This window comes from Prionailurus viverrinus, chromosome A2 (assembly GCF_022837055.1).
Source record: "Prionailurus viverrinus isolate Anna chromosome A2, UM_Priviv_1.0, whole genome shotgun sequence".
In the NCBI taxonomy this organism is placed as follows: domain Eukaryota; kingdom Metazoa; phylum Chordata; class Mammalia; order Carnivora; family Felidae; genus Prionailurus; species Prionailurus viverrinus.
Genome location: NC_062562.1, coordinates 126,763,741 through 126,780,286, shown reverse-complemented (window position 1 = coordinate 126,780,286; position 16,546 = coordinate 126,763,741). Strand labels below are relative to the sequence as shown.

The 16,546-nt window shown below is 34.3% G+C and overlaps 1 protein-coding gene across 6 annotated transcripts in view; it reads right to left on the bottom strand.

Annotated features, from left to right (window-relative positions):
• Positions 1-16,546, bottom strand: part of SEPTIN7 (septin 7) — a 119,431-nt gene that overhangs the window by 73,582 nt on the left and 29,303 nt on the right. For 2 of the 6 annotated variants that reach the window (XM_047839455.1, XM_047839493.1), the window contains exon 3: positions 11,711-11,813. In XM_047839455.1, the coding sequence (XP_047695411.1) occupies positions 11,711-11,813 (103 nt within the window). Of the gene's footprint in view, positions 1-11,710; positions 11,814-12,564; positions 12,604-13,101; positions 13,107-16,546 lie in introns of those variants that run through there. The other 4 variants (XM_047839463.1, XM_047839445.1, XM_047839482.1 and 1 more) reach the window with 4 other exon arrangements.

The following is a 16,546-nucleotide window of genomic DNA, read 5'->3' as shown; positions in this document are numbered from 1 at the left end:
GTTTTGTGGCATTATCAGAGTGGAGTGCTCTATGAAACTAGACAGTAGCTTAAGGCCAAATGCCACACTAGAGGGTAAGTAAAAGAAAAGACATCAGGGGGCGCCTGGGTGGCGCAGTCGGTTAAGCGTCCGACTTCAGCCAGGTCACAATCTCGTGGTCCGTGAGTTCGAGCCCCGCGTCGGGCTCTGGGCTGATGGCTCAGAGCCTGGAGCCTGCTTCCAATCTGTGTCTCCCTCTCTCTCTGCCCCTCCCCCGTTCATGCTCTGTCTCTCTCTGTCCCAAAAATAAACGTTGAAAAAAAAAAATTAAAAAAAAAAAAAAAGAAATAAAAGACATCAGGAAAGGAAATAGGAACATACCAAAAAAAAAAAAAAAAAGGAAATTTTCTTGGAGATCTAGTGGACAGAAGAGGTGAAACAAGGAGTTGATTTATTCTTGAGGTGGGATCACGTTCTACAAAGAGGTTCTAAAGGAGTAGCTTTCAAAGACAAAGTGGGGCAGACTTTAATCATTTGAGCTACATGACTGACATATTCTTTCAAGTTCTATAAATCTCATATACCAAAATTTATACCCTCAGCACCAGCGGTGGGTTGTGTGAATTACATTTGTGATTGTGTTAATCTGCCTCACCAATATTTCTTAAAACAAAAACATGTGCATGCATTCAAAGAAACTGTTAGTGGTGTGAATATTAATAGAGATAAAAAATTTCAAATCAATAATCAAGGGCCTGCAATTAAATACAGAATCTTTGTCTAATACTAATTTAGCAACATAATTTTGCTTTATTTGGCATTTTAAAAAGATTTCTACTCAATTTTGGCAAGGATGAGATTAAATGAGCATTTGCACATCAGTGGTAACTGTGTAAGTTGGTACAACATTTTCAGTTCACATCCTTAACCATGTCATCTACTTCTAGAAATCAAACACACAAGGAAAAAACACTGCAGTAATTGTTTTCACAGTAAAGATGTTGGGGGGGAGAGAAGGATATTTCAGGTACCATGAAGGACACAGGCTAAGTATACTATGATACACTCATAAAATTAATCAGCCATCAAGAATGTTTTTAACTTACCAATATCTTTATTTATTAGGTTTTAAATTGTATTTAAATTCTAGTTAGTTAACACATAGTGTAATACTAGTTTCAGAAATAGAATTTAGTGATTCGTCCCTTACACAGAACACCCAGTGCTCATCAAAACAAGTGCTCACTTAAACAATGCTTTAAGTATTAAGGAGGGCACTTGTGATGAGAATTAGTTTTTAAAAACCCATTTGACGTGGAAAAATGCCTGCCTTGAGCATTAGGTGAAAAGAATACATAAAAATGAATATGCTACTACAGCTATCCATAAGAGGCACAGAAAATACACCAAAATTAGTTAATAGTGATTTCCTCTCCCTTTTTATTTTTTTTGAAGTCTTTTTAAAAAAATTTAACATTTATTTATTTTTAAGAGACAGAGAGAGACAGAGCATGAGCAGGGGAGGGGCAGAGGAAGAGGGAGACACAGAATCCGAAGCAGGCTCCAGGCTCCGAGCTGTCAGCACAGAGCCCGACACAGGGCTCAAACTCACAAACTGTGAGATGATGCATGACCTGAGCCAAAGTCAGATCCTTAAACAACTGAGCCACCCAGGCGCCCCTTTTCTCCCTTTTTAAAATGTTCCACCTACTCCTCTGTATTACATTCCTAATGGAAAACTTTTGTAACAAGGAGCAGTTTTTATAGGAAGAATATTTCTAAACCACATATCTTAATATCTGTTACATTAAAGAACATGAGTTATCAAAATATATAACAACATTTCAAAGAAATATATAATTGAATGCCTTTCTCTGGACATTAAAGTAGACTTAGAGCAGTGCTCTTTTAAACTTTAGAATGGGGATTAACAGGCACTACTTGTCAAAATGCAGATTCCCATACTTCCAGGAATGAGCATCTTAAATAGGAAGCCCAGATAATTTTGATTAAAGGAGTCAGGGAAACAGACTGAGAACAATCAAAATACAGTTCATTTAATTTCTTCATTTACTTGGCCTTTTAGATGACTAAAATTTTATGTTTCTTCTTTAATCAAAATTATCTATAATGATGGCTTGAACCAGAAATACTGTTAACTGATGAATGACATTAAACTAGAAATACTGTTAACTGATGAATGACATTAAATCTGATTAAAACATGATTCAACAAGAAAAGCAAACACCAACCTATATATTAAAAAAAAAAAAAAACTTAATTTTAAGACTCAAAATCTTAATGTCAACCTAAAAACAATCCCTAAGATGCTTTATACCAACCGACATTAAGAACCCGATACACTCCAGGGAAAATAAGATACTCAAAAGGTTTGCAAAGGACAGCATTAATCCTGCAGCAACTTATATAAAGCACCAAGTGTACCCTGAAGACTAATTGCTAATGTCACACAAGTAACTTGAGCAAAACACTTAAGCTTATCTTTACTGAAATGCACAGAACAGGCAAGCACAAAAATCTTATTTTGTTAACACGATTGCAAGCTACCTTGTTTAAAATGGGAAATGATAAGAGCAAATTCTCAACCATCTTTCAAATTAGCTAAATCTGACTCTTACCAGAAAAGAGCTTTGCTGCTATACTGAATTGCAGAGTAAAAAGCACAACATGTGTGCCCCGAATATTTATAATCAAAGGAGTTCAACCAGGGCAGAAGTTCAAAGTAAGAATTAATCAAGTATTTAACCACTTAGCTGCCATCTTGTTCTCAACTACCCCTGATCTTTCTTTCCTCTTCACCCCAGACATTGGATCTTAAAACTAAATTCAACGGTAAAAATGCACTAATCATGTATGCTTAAAATTAACATTTTATTTATTTACAGATTTACTAGGCAAATTATATATACACTATACATACAAAGCACATTTACAAAACGAATCAAGCCCTCTGTGAAGCAGTTACACACAGACAGCATTATTGTCCAGCTGTCTCTACCACCATGTGAAATCCTCTGATTCTTAGGGGGTATGTCTCTCTCTTTTTTAATCTTAGCCCTATGGCTGCTGACTTGGAATAACCAGGTAAATGTTTGTTGTAAGGAAACTGAGATTCAAAATGATCTATCAAGGTCAGAAAGCTCATTTGTGGCTGAAATTAGTTTAAAACTAGGCTAAGTACCATATTCTTTTTAGTGTAACAGCTGCCGTACTAAGTACTATGAGATAGACTTACGTTAAATATAGAAAGCGAATTTTCATTGTACACTAAACATATAAATTAAAACCATAATTGTAACTAGCTAGCTCCTTTACAAAATTGTCAAAATAAATTATACATTTAATAGAGAGTTACTGATTTCAGAACTCTAACCTATCAGGAAAATAAGATGCTATCCTCCCCTGACTCTACATGGCACTTTAAATGTGTACTACTAAGACATTTATTAAACTATAATTAGTAGTGTGCGTTTCCCTGGAAATTCCTTTGAGGGTTGAAGTGGTCATTTTTATTTATTTTTATTTATTTAGATTTTTAAAAATTTTTGTTTGTTTGTTTGAGAGAGCGTGTGTGTACATGCAGGAAAGGTGGAGAGGGAGAGGGAGAAAGAGAAAGAATCTTAAGCAGGCTTCATGCTCAGTGGGGACTCCAATGCAGGGCTCATTCCCACAACCCTGGGATCATGACCTGAGCCGAAACCAAGAGTCAGACACAACCACCTGAGCCACGCAGGCACCCCTCATTTTTATGTCATCAGCTTAAACCATAATTTCTAGTACTCACCGATCATTCAATTAAAATCTATTCTCAGGACTATGACAAGGTACTACAGAAATCTCACCATTATGTTTTACTGTAATTAGTACCACTTGTAACATAATAAACAATTCATAGTCTCCCATCATAAAAACTTTAGTTAAGAATGAACCACAAATCCTTCTTCACAGTTGATTCTCTGATATGCACTATTTATCATCTGCTTACCTCCACTCACCTCCCTATATTCAAAAGACTATGATCTATTTTCAAAGACTCTATTAGGATAGAACATGTATGAGAAGCCAATGACTTTTTTTTAAGTCTACTAAATTAAACTGGGATATTACCCAGATTACATTTCTTATATATGTCAATCCAGACATTGTCCCTGTTACAAAACCAAAAAACTCCCAGTCTATGAAACTGTTTTGTGTTTGTCTGAATTATACTGCTCCACGATTAAGATACTGAAATTAAATCAGGTAAAGAATTAAGTATATTAAAAAAACATGAATATACCACTACTGAAAATATCATGTACCATTTTTCCATGAATTAGCTGTATGATTTAAGACAGTGGTGTGCTTTGTAGCTATAAAGTCTTATTTCTTTAAACTTCTACAGCATGTGGTTTATATATTTCTTATGCCATTTATCACTTAATGATGTAATTAACTTGTATACTTTTTTCCTCCTGTACTACTCCCTTACAGTGTCTTCAACTACATTTACATTCTTCCCTTAAGTATCCATGGAATGAATAGCCCCACGTTCAATTATACCATACATCTTAAATTCCTGCAAAATATATTCTCCCTTTTTAAAAGTATATATTTAGAACAAACTTTTAAAAAAACAATTTGCCAATATGTCAAGAGCCACAAAATATTGAAATATTTCACTACAGTAATCCTACTGCAGGGACTATAAACAAATCAATAAAGTACTGCCCTCTGCTTCCCAACACACATACACAAACCTTGTGTGTTTAAGGATCTTCATTGCCATGTTATTTGTAACAGGATAGGTAGGGATAATAACAAACTTATATCCATTAGTGAAGAAGCAGACTCCAAAAATTATGGTATATTCAGTCATGGATTAGAATATTATGCAGCCATTTAACACGATAGTTAAAATATTGAACAAAATTTCCATTCCATAAATTTTTACTACAGCATTATGAAACTGAACAGAGCAAATCATTCACATATCAAATGAAAAACCAATGCCTAAAATTTGAGATAGGCACAGTTGAAATTATTATGCAACTGTCCAAAGTAAAGTAAAACATTGTAGATAAATATAGCAATATATTAATGAAAATTATCTCATTTGTAAGCATTTTATTTCTTTATTTTTCAGTATGTCCTAATTTTCATGTATTTCAGGTGCTATTATGAAGTCTCTTTCTCAGAGAGGCAAGTCTTCCCTGATAACTCTAAAAAGATACCACCATGTTTATTTACTTTCTAGAAAACAACACAATCTGTAACTATTTTACATATTATTTACTTATTTGCCTATATCCCTAGATTAACACAAACTCCAGTAACCTTTCTATACAAATAACATAACTACTATAATTTATAACTCTAATAATATGGTATTTATATAGGAAGAACTACAGCATGAACTAAACCAAAGATTGGAAAGAGAACCAACCAAGCACATGTATTTTTAAAAATCAAGCTTGTAATAAATGGTCTGGGGAGAACTACTTAACCATTTAGAAAATAAAATAAACATCAAAGTCCTATCTCACATCAAAAAAATAAATAACCCTCATGGATTTAAAATTTCAGAATAAAAACTTAAACCTTTAGTCTATATACTTACATAAAATACAGTGAAATCCCCAGTAACCTCAAATCAATCAACCTCAAATCAAATCAATCAACCTCAAATCAAGAACAAAAGCCGTAAGAAAAAAGATTGCATGGACAATATAAAATCAAACTAATACAAAGCGCAACACAGAAAAATTCTGGCAAAAAATGCCAATACCTAATAACAAAATAATAATAATAATAATAATAATAATAATAATACCCTGCAATACCTATATCTTATTAAAGAAGTAAATGAGTACAGCTTTTTAAATTAAACCAGAACATACCATTTACAAAAGAACCCATACCAAAGATAAATATTTTTAAAAAATAAGTTAACCAGCAACAATAAAATACAGGTGAAAATAAGACACCAATTTTTAGGCACTGACAGTGTTGGCAGGACTCAGAGAAAGGGGCGTTGGCAACACTAGGTGAATGTGCAAAATGGTATACAAACTATTTTAGGGCAATTTGGTATTATGTATCAAAACCCTTAAAAAACTAGCAATTCAAATTTCCAAAGCTTTATTTTAAGGAATTAATTGAAAATGTAAGAACAGAACTATAACCATGTTTACCTGTAACTATCTTAATGTCGGACAAGGCAAATTATAGTATATCTCACCTATACAAGCCATTAAAATCTAGGACTCAACCATAGCTAGGTTACGACATCTAAATTCAAAAGATGATCACAATTCACAGCTAATTTTAAAAGACAGTCACATAACATCACATATACTAAACAAGAATACTGTATGTTTCTATGCTTGAGCTATCACTGAGTAGCAGATTTTGGTAATATTTTCATTATGCTTTTCTGTATTTCGTAATTTCAATGAATGAAACATATTAACTTGATTACAAAAGCACCTTTTAAAATACGCAGATGAAAAACCTAGAATGAATAAAAAAATTAAAATAGTGGATATGTGAAATTATCTGATTTTTCTCCCTAAAATTCCTCTGCTTTGGTTACATTACTTAAGTGAGATAAAATTCACACACCATAAATTTCACCATTTTAAAGTGTACAATTCAGTGGTTCTATATTCACAACATTGTATAATCGTCATTACTTACTTTTATTACTAAAAGTAAAATAAAAATAGAGCTCTAGGAAGAAATTTTTGAAATATTACTCAAGGCAGTTTACGTCTCCAACATATCGTAACTTTAGAATTAAACATAACTACCGAATGCCCAATAACCTAGAAACAAAATGAGTCAATACCACCTTTCAGTTTCTGCAAATAACTCTGGATGTTATTACAATTCAAACATCAACAAGAAGAGGGAAAATGACAACTATGACAGACATTGTATATCCTATTACTGACTAAATACCTCCTAAATTTTTGCTAATAAGTCATACATAAAAAACGCATTATAATATACTTTGAATGCCCAAAACAGCCAAAGCAGCATGTTAGAAGTTCTGTTCCACTGGAAAAAAAAAAAAAAAAAAGAAATGCCATTCCTGCTACTAAAGACATTTGGTACAGGTCAAATGCATCACGCAAATCACAAATAAAGAAAATCTCTACCATAAAAATTGTGCAAAGCCCAAGATTATAGAAATGATAGAACTGTGTATTTTATCTTCTAAGAATTAAAAGTACAAACTTCCAGCTTTAAAATAAATAAGTCAAAGGAATATAAAATACAGCATAGGAAATATAGTTAATAATACTGTCATAACTTTGTATGGTAACAGATGGTAAGCGCATTTATCCTGGTAATATATAGAACTGTCAACTGTTGTACACCTGAAACTAATAACACCGTAGGTCAATTATACTTCAATTTTAAAAAAGAATTCAAGGGGCGCCTGGGTGACGCACTCGGTTAAGCGTCCGACTTCAGCCAGGTCATGATCTCGCGGTCCGTGAGTTTGAGCCCCGCATCGGGCTCTGGGCTGATGGCTCGGAGCCTGGAGCCTGTTTCTGATTCTGTGTCTCCCTCTCTCTCTCTGCCCCTCCCCCGTTCATGCTCTGTCTCTCTCTGTCCCAAAAATAAATAAACGTTGAAAAAAAAAAAATTTTAAAAAAAGAATTCAAAATAATAGATTTAATATCACTTGTTTTCAAAAATACTTTCTGGAAAGACAAAGCAATCTATAGTCTTTCTGAGTTCTACCTCCTTGGAGAATTCTAGTAAAATCAGGATTTTACAATTAACATTTTATTTCTCAGCACAGTCAAGTCTAATTAAGAAGCACATGAGAGAGGGGTGCCTGGGTGGCTCATCAGTTAAGGGTCCAACTTCGGCTCAGGCCATGATCTCATGGTTCATGGGTTTGAGCCCCGTTGTCGAGCTCTGTGCTGACAGCTCAGAGCCTAGAAACTGCTTCAGATTCTGTGTCTCCCTCTCTCTCTGCCTCTCCCCATCCCCCGCTTGTAAGCTTTCTCTCAAAAATAAACATTAAAGAAAAATAAATTTCTTAAAAAAAGAAGCACACAGAAGATACTCAAATTCCAAGCCCAAATATGTTTGACACTTTGCTGAATTAGAGACCTAAGTGTCTTCATTATTTGATAGGTCTCACATTGAGTTTTAAACTAAATTTTTAAGTAAAGATTCCAATCTACTTATCCTTGTGGACAGCCACGGTCTTCAAAATCTAGGCTAGTCTACCTTTCCAGCCTAATTTCCGACTATTATAAAGTCACATCTTAGGGGTCAGATCCTAAAGCCAATGTACAGTACAAATTAATCTTGAAAACCCTCTATATCATCCATTAAGCACAATTACATATAAACTAACAACCTGCTTTTCTTTGTGCACTGAAATAGATACTTATTTCTTTGCAAATATAAAAAGTAACTAGCATACATACTAAGGCACCATATTGTCACTAGACTAACATACAGCAAGGTAAGATATTCGTACTATGAAAGGATGTGGAAGCTGAAAACGACCGGGGAAATAGAAAATTCACCTCTCCCACTTCATGCCCACCTGAGGCCACACCCTCACCTCATTCCAGTGGAATGGCAGAAAAACACTGCTTACATATATGCATTTAAGTTCTCTAATACTCCTTCATTCCTTCCCTGCTAACCCCTTTATTTCTTTGTCTCTTTCATTTTTTTTAGGAAAAACAGAACATCCAAATAAAATCATCTAAGTTTAAGGCATACTGGATGCACTCTACTGAGCTCTGCGCTATATCAAATACCCCCAAAAGAGCCTCTATGTAGTACTTAAGAACACAGCAGACTGAGAAGTAAGAACCAAAACCGGACAGGGTTTGGTTTTACCATGTGCTTACCAATGTGACCATGGGCAAGTAACCTAATCTCTCCATGCCTCAGTTTCTCTATCTCTAAAATAGGGATAACAATAATACCTACTTCATTCGGTTGTTGTGAAGGACTGCGTGAGTTAGGTACATACTCAGAACACTGCCTGATGCATAATAGGTTATGGAGGTATTGGCTATTATTTTCCCAAATGGACTGTTCACTCAATTCTATTCCTTAAAAACCTGCCTTAATACCTCTTCCTCAAATAAGGCAGTAATAACCTTCAACCAGAGACAAGTTTTCCTATACCCTTACACTTCTATGTTCCTTAATTTTTGTATGACTCCACTGACTCATGTATACTTCCTAGAAATGTTACTTACCTTTTTATGTGTGCTTATGTTGTCACATAAGTTATAAACTCCTTTTAACACATGGGAATACACACTATGCCTCCCTGATACAAAAATCACTTAAATTAGGACTCAATAAATATTGTTTATGAGGGAAGGTTACTGGATAAAGGTTGTCCAACACAAGACAGAGTTTCATAAAGAAATCAACTTTTAAATACAGATTTTCAGTTTGTATTAACGTACAAGTCTTCACCCAAGAATTGTTATAAAAGCTACAACTACTCTGAGTTTAAGTCTCAAAAATCAGGAGTTAGCTTATAAGGAAGGGTTTGTAGTCTCTAAGTTAAGAATATTAAAGCAAGGTTAGCTTTAGCTTTCTGTGACTTGCAAACAATGCTGTTAGATTTGGCCTAAAGTCAGAAAACCAACCATTTCTTAGACACTTACTTAAAAGGTGTTAGACACTGCAACTATGTACATGAAAAGATTTAGTCCTTCCACTCAACAAGTCTATAGAGGGACAGCTAATTAAACAATAATATTCAAGGTACAGCGGGAAAAACAGAGTAAGGATACTGACACCCATTCTTCTTTAACCTCAGTTAGTCTTTTTTGTTAAAAATTTTTTTTAACATTTACTGATTTTTTGAGAGACAGAGACAGCACAAGCAGGGAACGGAGGGAGGAAGGGAGGCGGAGAGAGACAGAGAGAGAGACAGAGAGAGAGAGAGAGAGAGAATCTGAGGCAGGTTCCAGGCTCTGAGCTGTCGGCACAGAGCCTGACGAAGGGCTCGAACCCAAGAACTGTGAGATCATGACCTGAGCCGAAGTCGGATGCTCAACCGACTAAGCCACCCAGTTGCCCCATAATCTCAGTTAAAGTCTTAACAAGGAAGAGAAAAAACAAAAGCTGTAGTTCAATAAAGGACTGACCAGAAAAACTAATAAATAAGATATATTCAGAGATTGCACAGTTTCTCTAAAAATCATTTCAGCTGCCTTAAATTTTTTTCATCTGGAAAAATGTCAGAGATTTTAAATCAAATATCTGGCCTTGACCCCCACATATTATTCCACTAAGCATATATTCAAGAAGTTATTCTTTAAAATTTCAATATCAAATTTTGCTTGAATTGTTATAATTCTCCTAATAGATGTAGGAACTTCTCTTACAAATTAAAAAATGATATTATATTTATTTATAAATAGTTTGTCATGTAAGATCACAAGCTTTACATGTGTAAAGGTAAGATGGAGTACTTCTTCACATGTAACGATCATGTGAACTACTCTACAAAAGAAAAGGTATGTTCTATACATTTTATCCATGTATCTACTACCTCTGCTTCACAGCTGCAATTTGCAAACGGGGTATACTCTACTTCTACTCAACCAGAGACAGGCAAGTTAACCAACTCTAGCAAACATCAAGTTTGCAAACTTTGTTACCAAGTTTTCACTATTGAAACTAACACAACACAGATATTTCCAAACAACCACAAAGTACCATCAGGTAAAATACTCTGATCAACTGAGAAAACATTCTTCTCTTCAGTGAAGGAGGATTTCATAGCTAATTCAATTAATCTAATTCAACACCCAAAGAAAAATACCAGAAGTTGAGTGTAATTAGCAAAAATTAATGAACACTACATAAAGACCCAGCATCAATTCAATTTTCTTTGTCAAGGACAGTGACTCCATTACCCTGCCTTTCACCTTCTTAAAACATATAGAGAAATACAACAAAGTTTCATCATCCTTAGGATTTAGGTTCTAAAGTCAGCCTATATAAGGTGAAAATATTATACAGTCCTTTAAGACTATTAATCTTTATATACACCATGCTGCTTCTTCAAATTTAACAATGATGGTACCAACATACTGTCAAATAACCCCTGACAGCCTCTTAAAATGGACTTCAGGCAGAGTATGGTGTTCATAGGATCAAAACATAAGAAAAATGAGGCTAAATTAAAGAATAGAGACAGCCATATTTCACTCGCTACAGAGTTTATACTCCTTGAATGAATTTCCAGGGTAATCACTTGCATGACTACGAACCTCTACCTTGTCCCCCAACTTCTTTTTCAAATTCAGAGCACACATGTTTAAGCTAAGTGCTCATGTTATATGACTCCACTACAGTATATAAGCCAGAGAATAAAATTATCCTGGAGTAATGAGGAACCACTAGACACTATTTGCTTTTGTAGCATTACCAACTGAAGAGAACTTCTTGACAGTGTTCTAATTCCTCCACCACCCCCACCACTTTTCAACTTTTAGTTTCTAAAATTGTGCCACCTTAAAAAAAGAGGTAAGAAAATATATAAATCCTATTATGCCACAGAGTTAAATTTTAAAATGTATTCACATAATAAAATATACCACGATTCCTGCAGTTACTTAGGCTACTGTCTTCTTAAATTCATTCAGAGTTGATTAATAACTTAAAACTCAGATCAAAATCTAATTTTAGTAAAAAAAAAAAAAAAAACATATCTTACCCACAACCATAAGTGTGAATTCAAACCCTCTCTTCACTGATTTTCTGTACACTTGATTTGGGAGATTTGCAAATCCCACATAGCCTTCAAGGTTCTTCTGTTGCTAAGAAAAACAAAAAGGGCCAAATTATTAATGTATCAGCAAAACTCTTCTGTCACACATTTCAAATTCCCTTCAATAACCTATTTTAGAAAACTACACAAACTATTATTCATGGCAAATCAAACTGATTTTATTATAGTGTTGCCAATAAAATAATTGCAGCAACAGACAAAATGAATTGAGTATGAGTTGATTTGACAGCGGTCAATTATAAAAACCCAAAGAAAATAAAAACCAATGAAATCTGCCTCAGAGCAAAGATTTCAATTTACAATAAGTCAGTAAGATTCTGACTAATAAACTAAAAACATAACGAAGGGTTTTTCACAATAAAAAAAATTCACATCCCCTTAATACTATATTAAGAACACTTTCAATGATCCCTTTTGCTCATACTAATTACCACAGGTATGAATACCTTGAAATTTGTTTTCTTACTCATGAAACAAAATCAAATGTTGAGTTTAAACAATTTTTTTCATATTCCTAAAGGCTCTAGTGATCAATTCAATCAGTAAACAATATCTTTCAAGCTATTATACCAGGTCCAATTATGCCACTTCAGCATTTCAGATGACCCTGTTGCCTCCCTCACCAGGGACATCTGGATTTATCCAGATTTTAAAGAAAATCAGAATTCGTTTTCTGCAATGTTTTTGATTCTTTGATGACGTCAACAATAGCTCCATGAGTAATTCAAAGAAACCTATTTTTAAATTGGTGTAGTAAATTAATCTGACTTTTAACTTACCCAATGCTGAGAAAAACCGTCCATAGTTCAGACCATCTGAATGAGTAGCCTGTTAATTTTACCTAGAGGTAGGTCTTATTCATCATTAAAATACAATGGCAAAATATTCCTAAGAGGTACATATTTCTCTTAAACGTTTTTGACACAATTTCTCATTAAAAAAAAAAAAGACTCCTATGAGATCAACGCAGCAATTTAACACAGGTGGATTTAGCAAATAGCTATCTGCATTCCTCACTAGCATCACAGATGTAACAAAATATTCCATCCATCACCTTATACCCCTTTTTCATTCATATAATCTTTAAGCCAAATGTTGAAAAGATAACCAAACCAATTAAACGGAAAAACTAATTTTAAATATACCAATTAGGATACTGTTCAGAGTACAGTATTTTAAAATCAAATATTTGAAAGTCTACTACGTGTATTTAATAATGTATTAAATTTAAGGCTTCATTGACTATTTCATTCAACTGTAAGTTAAATTTAATTTAGACTGAAAACATATCTTTATAAATTATCTCATATACTCACAGCTACTTTGTAAAGAACACATTTCCATCATTCCAGTGTTCCAGATTCCAACAGAACAGATCCACAGAGGAACAGTAAATGAGGAATTCCAAGAATTGTACATGACACATTCAGTCCAAACAGGAATGGCAAATCCATCGGAACATAGCAAAAAATAGAGGGAAAAATAAAAGTTACTTACATGGAACTCAACAAAGTAGAAGTAAATTACAAATAAAGTGAGGACAGACTTTTCTCCACACATGTCAAAGTAATAATTTTTTGTGTGTGTGGGATATAAGGCCCAGTGAGTTTTAATCAATTTTCAGCAGTTCTGACAAAATATGGAACAAAAACCTCTTACCTTTTTATAAAACCCAATTACTATGCTCTACACCTGAAGTTTTAAAAGAAATGGTAGAAAAGCTGTAAAGTATAAAGTTTCAGCAAGGTGTGTGTGTGTGTACACACAAAAGGCAAAGACACACACAGACAAAAGGCAAAGAAAAAACACCACAGGGGTGTTAGGGGGTCTTAGGGGAACTAGGCCTAGGACAGTTTTTGGCAGACAGTACAACACTGGGATTGAATTAAGGGGGAAAAGATTTCTAGGCAAAGGGACCCTAAAGTGGAGACGAATTTTGTATTTTTAGGACCAAAAAGAAGGTACATGTATACACACACACACACACACACACACACACACACACACACCCGGAACCAAGTTTAAATCCCATGAAGAAAAAAAAAATGTAACTTTCATACGATTTTGCTTTGTCAATCACTGAATTAAGACAGCCCAGATCAGATAAATTCAAATGTTTTAGGACAAAATCTTTAATATAGTGCTGTATTTCAAGTTCTATTGATTCAAGTTCAGAACTGGAAGAAATACAGACATGTGGATACAGGAAAGGAAGCTAAAGATAGCAAGCAACAAATGGGAGGATGAAGTTAATGTGAGCTGTGAAAACTGAAAGGCAACTAATGAAGCATAGAAAAGAAAGTAGACTAACCTTAGACAAAATGTCTGGGAAACTGAACCTCTATATTCTATATTAACACAAATCTATGAGTTATATCACAACCTGGAACAGATGATGGTGATTATTCAAATGTCAACTTCACAGAGAGGCGTGCCCTGACCACCCTTATCTAAAATTACAACTCCATTCTCCTCAGTACTTTGCTGCAAGCTTTATGTTTCTCTCCTTAGCACTTTTTTTGCCATCTAATATACATTTTACTCATCCTGTTTATTGCAATCTCCATCCTACCCCACCTCCAACTACAATGTTAGCTCCATCAAGATAAAGATTAAATAAATTACATAAATTGTGGCATCAAAAAAGAAGAAGCCATCTGGGAGAGTAGAAGAAGTTTCAGAGAGAGTATTTTAGGTTGCATATGCAAGGGATGCTCCAGACAAAAGGCAAAGAAAAAACACCACAGAGTCCCGTGTGTCTTAGGGGGACTAGGCCTAGGACAGTCTTTGGCTGACAGTACAATACTGGGATTGAACTAAGATAAGGGGGAAAAGAGTTCTAGGTAAAGGGGTAGACCCTAAAGTGGAGATGAATTTGGTACTTTCAGGACCAAAAAGAAGGTACATGAACTACAATGAAGTGAAGTGGTGGATTAGGGGGATAAGTGATAGAAAACGAGGTCAGGAGGCAGGCAGAGCCAGACCATGTGGGACCCAGCCAAAGTAAGAAATTTGGATGTTATTTTAGGCATGGTGGGAAGCCACTGGAGGGTTGTACACAGGCAAATGACCTGACCTGATTTGTATTTTAAAGATAGCTCTTACAGCTAAGAGAAGGAGTGGAAATAAGAAAACTAGTAAGGAGCCTACTACCACCAGTCCAAGAAAGAAAGGGTATACTGAATTTAGACAGTGTGGACACAAGAAGAGGCAAGAAGGATTCAGAATATATTTTGCAGGTAAAACTGCCAGGGCATTGCTAATGCACTGGATATGACTAAAGGAAAAGCAGACCAAGATAACTCCTAGGTTTTTGGCTTAAATAACTCAATGGAGTGATATCTCTAAGGGAAAATAGGAACAATAAGGAAAGTGGGAGAGTGGACAATGAAGGACAATGTCGTCAAAATCAAAAACAGCTTTGAATATGTTAAGTCTGATGTGTCTACTATATATTCAAGAAGAAATATCCAGGAAGCAGCTAAATACCTAAGTCCAGAAACTGCAAGGTTAGTTGGTGCTGAAAATACAGATTAAGGAATTATAAACTTATAGGCAGTGTTAGGAGAGGACTGGATTCTCAAGGAGAAACTATAGATAAAAAAGGGGTCTAGACAGAGTCCTGGAGCACTCCAACATTGAGATGTCAGGCTGAGAAAGAGTGAGAAAGATCAGTTAGTCAGTGAGAACACCAGCACTGGCTCAAGGTCACTCAACTGTATTAAATGCCATTGAAGAGTCAAATGAAATACTAAAACATAACCATAAAAATAAGGTTACTGGTAACTTTAGTTAGGAGCAATCACAGTAACTTAGTGAGGAAGAAGAGTGAGTAGGTTGAGGGTAAACAATTCTTTGCATAGAACTATAACATTTTAAATAATTATATATTTTATTTTAAAATTAAACACATTACTTATCAGTCCCCCTATAATTCTTTCCCAGAGGGAAAAAACCATGTCATTCTCATCTCTATATTCCTAGCAAAGTGCGGATGGATACATGGGAGACATTTTAAAAAGCTAAATGACTAAAATACATACTTTTAGGAAAATTCCTTCTGAGGAAAAAATTGTGTCCAAAGACAAAAAAAAAAAAAAAAAAAGACTTAGGGAATATACTAATAATATAACATTGGTTGACTAAAACAGATTTTTCACATTTCATAAGAATCTTTCCTTATCCCAAATTCTAAAATCAGCCACAGTCTGTAATTCAGAAACCTTAACCACCCACTGATTCTTTTCCTGGGCAAATAAAATGTTCACAGTACCAGTGTGAAACATAATCTCTGGATAAGAAACATTATTTATAGATGTGATATAACTGTGACACTTGTAAGCATGTGAATATAGATAAAAGCATATTCTCACCCAAGCATCTACCAAAATACCATAAGGTCTTAAAAGTATTACTTGATTTGAAACATCAGTTATATAACAAGAAACAATTATCAAATCATCTTTTCTAAAGGAATATATTTACAAAAATCTTTCAGTTTACTATGCCAAATCTCTACATCAAAATTCATATTTAAGAAAATCAAACCACAATCATTCATTGCTTATTGTTTCACTGCCTGTGGAAAAATCAACTTAAATACAATATCCAGTAATCTCAGTGTTTAATTTAACCTTATTTCTAGAAATCAATTATATTTAAAGAACAAGATGCTTTCAAACAGGTTCCAACTGATAGATTATTGGAACCCTTAAGAATTCTTCACATTCTCTTGCCATTTGTTCCAATTCCAAAGAATAA